Source organism: Elgaria multicarinata, chromosome 17 (assembly GCF_023053635.1).
Source record: "Elgaria multicarinata webbii isolate HBS135686 ecotype San Diego chromosome 17, rElgMul1.1.pri, whole genome shotgun sequence".
Lineage (NCBI taxonomy): Eukaryota > Metazoa > Chordata > Lepidosauria > Squamata > Anguidae > Elgaria > Elgaria multicarinata.
Genome location: NC_086187.1, coordinates 742,451 through 748,594, shown reverse-complemented (window position 1 = coordinate 748,594; position 6,144 = coordinate 742,451). Strand labels below are relative to the sequence as shown.

Here is a 6,144-nt window from a genome sequence, read left to right as displayed (position 1 = left end):
GAGTGAACTCTGTTTCACCCAAACCCCCTGTCCTATGTAAGTGGTTTTTCAGAATCAGCAGTTGAGGAATCGGTTTGAACCAAACCCGGATGCCTGCTGACATTTAGTCAGAACCAGTACAATGTACACATTTTTAGAACAATGGTGGAAAAGAGGCATATGTAATGCTAACTATACCACGTATACATTTTTAGAATAATGGCAGGAAAGAAGCATATGTAATGTTAACTGTATAAATCATTGTAATTTCTTGTACTCAGTGTCCGAATGGCATTTAAGCTTTTCGCACCCAGAGCTGCAGCCTGAAAGCCTAAAATAAATCTATTGCATCCTCCAAACTTGATCTGTGCCTTTCTATGGGATCCGCCCTTAGGAAGAAAGAACCAGATATTTGTCTAACACGCCTGCCGCTTGGCAGGCCATTCCCACAGAGTCGGGTTCCAGGAAACCCAGTTCAGTTCCTCTGATTCCTCTTGGCTACTTGGGAACAGGCTAAATCAGGCCACTCCATGAGAAGCTGGCCCCAGGCCCAACCCAGGGAGCAGAGCAGTAGGAAGGACAAGAGGCAGGCGGAGAAACGTTCTGGAAAGCAAACAGCAGTCGTAAGCGCCCGAGCATGTGGCCAGGCCACGGAAATCCATCCGCGTGGACTCCTCTGCCTACCAGAAGGGTGAGCAGGGCTGGAGCAGAAGTCCCTCTGGCCTGCTGTACAGGGAGGCCATCTGGCAAGGCCCTCTCCGGCCACTGCAGGAGCCCAGCTGGCCCTGCGCCACAGATGAGGCGGGACCCAGCCTGGTGGAGGTCTCAGCCGCCCAGCCCCCTCCACGGGGCACCAGCAAGAGTGAGCACAAGAGGGCGCTCTAGATGGAGGTCTCGTCGCACTTGGCCAGCGGCACCCCAGTCAGGTAGATGCGGGCCTGCTCCGTGTCCAGCTCGTTGATGTAGAGGTGGGGGTAGCCATTGAGGCTGCCGTTCTTCTTGGCCGTGGCCAGCGGGTGGCGCTCGTCCTCCGGCGAGCTCGGGGTTTGTGGCTCGTGGCTGCAGCTCGTGGTGGTTGACTGCATCAGGTCCAGCCCGTTCCTCTCCCGGCAGATCAGCTCCCGCTGCAGGCGCTCCCGCCGGCGTCTTTCATGGAGCAACAAGCAGCCGCCGACCAGGACGCTGTAGCTGCGCTCGACCGACCGGTATGGATTGTGCTCGCCCTAGCTGGCGCTCACCAGGCTGTAGGAGGCCCCCACGCCCCCCACCCCAGACTCCGTGCAGCGGCACGTGTATTCCCCCAGCATTTCCGCCGTCACGGTGAACTCCAGTCCGTCGCTGCGCACGATGTAGGCTGATGCCTCTGGGGACGGTCTCTGCCACTCGCAGCTGGACCAGGTGGACTGGGGGACGCAGGGTAGGACCACCCGGGCAGAGAGCAGCACGGGCACCTCAATGGTGGTGGGCACCTCTGCCAGGGAGAAAGCAGAAGGTTAGAGGATGCCTGGGCAAGGCGGCCCCCACCCCTGCCAGACCTCACAGCCCTGAGAGGGTCTGGGCGCTCCCACCCGTTGCTCCAAGCCTCCAGCAGCGCAGTGTACAGAGCGCTGCTCAGCACCAGAAGCAAGTGGGAGCCCCCATCTGATCTGGATGTCTCTAGACCACAGTTCCCTGGTCCTTTTTGGACAGTGGGCCCATTTGGCCCTTTGAGGGCGCATGGGGAAGTCTCACGAAGTGGCTGCCGTGGTGGGCCTGGCCAGTCACAGCACGGCCATTTCACAGAAGGCCCACTGGGGAGGCCAAAGGAGAAGGCACTTGCCCAAGGACCGAGGGTCAGAGCAGAGGCGGGCGCCTGAACTCCGAAACACACAAAGCCTCCCCTTGGGAGCCCAGTACAGATGGGGCGGGAGGCCAGGCCTTTGCCCGGCAGCTGCCCAGCCCAGAAAAAAGAGGAGAAGCTCCAGGGCATCTTAAGAAAAAGAGTAAGAATCAGGATGGGTTGGGTGGGGGCCAAGAGAGGGGTCAGGATGGATACCCCCAGCTCTAGACCCGCCGCACGGGGGGGGATATGGCTGGCCAAATCCTGATCTTGTGGGGGCGAGTTCCCCATTTGGTGCAGCAAGAGGGAAAGATCTGTCAGCTGTGACTGAGGCGACCACACATTCCATGGAGACGGTGGGCAGAGGGGCCCCATGGCCTGGAGGGCGGAGATTCCAAGTCTCCCTTGGCGGGTAGGAGAGAGAGAGACATGGGATAGAAAGCAGCGCCTGTGATGCGGCCACCACTGCCGCTGGGCGGCTGTTGAAAGGCCTCTTTTTTCGTCCAGCCCAAGGTGTGCGGCTGCCCCCGAATCGTCCCCCACGGGGGCCTCAGCCCTTGGAGACCTCCAGAGAGTTCCACAAGCTAAGGGGAAGCCTGAGTTGGAAGCCTGCTGGGGGGCCCTGCTGCAAACGTGTTCCTCCTGATTGCGCTGGCCGGGGATCCTTCTGCGAGCGTGTGAACGCAGAGAGAGCGCTCCGCTCGCCATCTGGGACGCAGAGGAATGCCGCCCATGTTCAGCCTCAGGGAAAGCAATAGATGGGGAGCCCATGCATCCGCCTGCCCCCCCCCGATCCTCCAGAACTTGGGTTTAGCATCTTCCCTCTCAGGTCCACCAAAGCTCAGCCCACCCCCACTGGCATATGTCACAGCTCTAGCTGGGCGGTGGGGGGGGGGGCTCGAGCGACTTGCTGAACCAGAACAGGAACAGCTCTGGCGCCTTGCCGCCACCACCACCACCACCACACACACACACACCCCTTTGCTCTGCACGGGGCACAAATTCAGCACCTTCACGGATGTGATGTCCTGGATCAGCCTGAGAAGAGGACAAGGCAGGCGGCTGAGAAATCGGTGTTCCCCCTCCCCTTGCTGGCCAGAGACCCACGACCCACTGGGGCGGTGAACGTGCCCCTCCCTTTCCATGGGAGAGGAAGTGGCCGCTTGGAGCAGCTGTCCTGGCCCTGCCACCTGCCTCTTCTCTGGCCCCGGGCCAAGGCACGAGTCCCAAAAGGCCCCACTCAAAGCTGCGCTGAGCGAGGCATCTGCCGGGTTGGGACCCTGGCAGCATTGCTTTGGAGGAGAGGAAAGCGGCGTGTGCGCAAAGCCCCATGGCACTGGAGCGCTGTCACACTTACCCAGCCTGTCCGCGGTGGTCCTGGCAGGCCTCCTGCACTGGGCTCCAGGCGCAAGCGGGGTCCCTGGCCAAAATGCAGTCCTGGCAGGTCCTGTATGCGGCGCAGGTGGCTGTGCGGATCTGGGCCACTCCGCTGTCAGAAGCCAGTCCTGCAGAGAAGGCATGGAGAGGCCTTGGTCACGGGGGGGGGGGGACGGGATGCTCAACGGATCCCCGGGGGGACGAGAGGGGTCACAAAGAGGGGCACAGGCTGGCCGCTGAGCCCCAGCACAGGTAAAGAGGGACCCTCCAGCTGTTCTCATGAGGGTGTAACCTGGATCGGGGGTGCACTGGGGAACCCGAAAGGGTCCATATGGGGCTGGTTTGGGCGCTTTGTTTGGGTGATTACGGGGAAGCATTCCGAGATTACAATTCCTATGCCAAACGGCTGGGGTTTTTAGGGAATTTCCTGATGTGCTTTCCACAGTATTATTCGCATTTCTGCTTGAAGCCCTGCTCTCCAGTTCTGGTTAGGGTTAAGGTGGTGTTCTAGTATTATATCTGCTTTCTCCACACCAGCGACACTTCTCTACACTTCTGTCATGTCCCGTCTTCCTTGCCTATTTTCTGAGCTAAAAAATCCCAAAAGATGAACACCTCGATCATTTTAGTGGCCCCTGTCTCCATCCCCCCCCCAACTCCATCATCCTTTTTAGGTGCTGTGACCAGAACTGCACACAGCATTCTAAGTGTGGTCACACCATAGATTGGGTATAGGGGGAGTATGAGACTGGCCGTTTTATTCTCAGTTCCTTTTCTTATAGGGTAACCCCATCTGCCCACCACAAACCCAAGGTCTCTTCCTTGTTCAGTCACTGCCAGCTCAGATCAGGAAAGCTCGGATGGATATGGAGTTGAGGATTCCCCCGATAAATTGGATGACCTGTGAGGGTTGTAATTGGGATTTTTCATAGTTGATATATAGTCCTAATTTGTATAATAGGGAGCAAGTAATTTCTATCGAATTTTGAAGAATTTGTTTTGTTGGTGCAACCAAAAGCCAATCATCAAGATAGGGGTAGACTTCTACTCCATTCAAATGAAGATGAGCACATACAACAGACATACATTTGGAAAAAACTCTCAGGGCAGAGGAAAGGCTGAAAGGGAGAGTTCTATATTGGTAGATGTTATGCCCAATTATAAAACGTAGATACCTGCGGTATGTGCTTTCTATCGCGATGTGGAAATATGCATCGTGAAGATCAATAGATGCAAACCACTGTCCTCTGGATAGTAAAGGAATAGAAGCCAATGATATCATTCTAAATTTTCTGGTACTGACATGTGTATTTAATAAGCGTAAATCTAAAATTGGGCGAAGCCCTCTGTCTTTCTTCGGTACGGTAAAATATCTAGAGTAGAAACCTCTTAAGAGTCGACTCCAGGGAACTTCTTCGATGGCACCTTTTGCAAGTAACATGTCTACTTCCTGGAGTAGAGGTGACGTAGGTGTTGTGATCTTTACCGTACCGAGGGGAGGAAGGGTTTCAAATTCTATACGGTATCCTTTTTGGATTATCGAGAGGACCCATAGCTTTCCATTGTTGATAATATCGGGAAAGTCTATCGTTAAAGAAAGTGGTAGAATTGGTGTGTTGGGCTGGCGTATCGAAAAAATCAAAGACGCCGCCTAAAAGAACCGTCGTTTTTACGAGAGGAAGCTCTGCCTCTGAAGTTTGCGAATTGCTTACGTGGCTGAGGAGCCTGCTGCAGATGTTGTTGCTGTTGTTGTTGTTGTTGTCGAGGTTGAGCTTGGTAATACTGCTGTCTGTTGGGATGGTATGATGAGAGTGGCCTAGACCAGCGTCTTTGGGGTTGTTGCTGTGGTTGGTTGAAGCCCATCCTACGAGCTGTCGCTCTTGCCTTTTGCACCCTGTCAAGAGAGCTATCTGTGTTGGCATTAAACAAACCGATCCCGTCGAAAGGTAAGTCCTCTATTCTAGAGCGTGCCTCCTGAGAAAGGCCCGCTGATCGTAGCCATGCGTGGCGACGGAGTGCTGTGGTTCCTGTTAAGGTCTTCGCTATACAATCGACTTGGTGTCTCGAGGTATGTATCTGCTGACGGGAAAGCTCTGAAGCCTCGGAGTGGAAGAGTCTAGCTAGATGTTTCTTGTCCTCAGGTAAGTGTTCCATTAGCTTTCCGATTTTATCCCAAAGCAGTAGCTGATAGCCAGACATAGCTGCCTGGTAATTTGTCACCTTAAGTGCCAGAGAAGAGGAAGTGTACAATCTACGAGCGAGAAGATCTAAACGACGCCCTTCTTTGTCTACAGGGGAAGAATGTTGATGTCTACTCTTGCCCTGTGAAGCCTCAACGACTATCGAATTCGGTGGCAGGTGCTGAAACAAAAATTCGACTTCAGATTGCTGGATCTTATACATACCCTCCAACCTCTTTGAGGATGGGGGATTTGTTGAAGGTGATTTCCACGATTGTTTTAAAGTTTCAAGCAAAGCCGGTAACATGGGTATGGCAACTGGTTTTGTTGTATCTGAAATAATAGAGTCATATACTGGGTCTTGGACAGTGGATGTGGATTGTTCCACCTGTAAACCCAATGCCTGAGCCATTCTAATGACCTGATCCGAAAAATGTCCGAGATCTTCTGATGGAGAAATACCCCCTTGCGGAGCAACCTCCATGTCAGGGGACGCTATCGAAGGCCGTGCCGAAGAAGCTGAGGATGAATCAGAGCCATATTCGTCCTGTCCTGATGTAGGAGAGTGTATTGGAGCAGATGGGAGCTGCACAAGTGGAGCTGGTTGAGGTTGTTGTAGCGCTAAGACATTGGATGATGGCGCTATAGGTGGATCCATTTGTCTTGGTGGCTCGATGCGCTGTGGAGGGTTAGCCACTGATGGCCTTGCTGACTGTTCCACAGATTGTTCGTAAACTGGTCGGTGTCGACTACGATGGTCTTGGGGGAAATGTTCCCATTGACCCTCAT

The 6,144-nt window shown here is 54.4% G+C and overlaps 1 protein-coding gene across 1 annotated transcript; it reads right to left on the bottom strand.

Annotated features, from left to right (window-relative positions):
- Positions 1 to 714: 714 nt before the first annotated feature.
- On the bottom strand, positions 715 to 6,144 carry LOC134410238 (semaphorin-4F-like). The gene is made up of 5 exons (XM_063143409.1): positions 6,069 to 6,144; positions 3,156 to 3,303; positions 2,776 to 2,836; positions 1,218 to 1,448; positions 715 to 1,172 (listed from the first exon to the last, which is right to left on the bottom strand). The coding sequence occupies exons 1-5, from the start codon at positions 6,142 to 6,144 to the stop codon at positions 861 to 863; spliced, it is 828 nt and encodes a 275-aa protein (XP_062999479.1). The 3' UTR covers positions 715 to 860.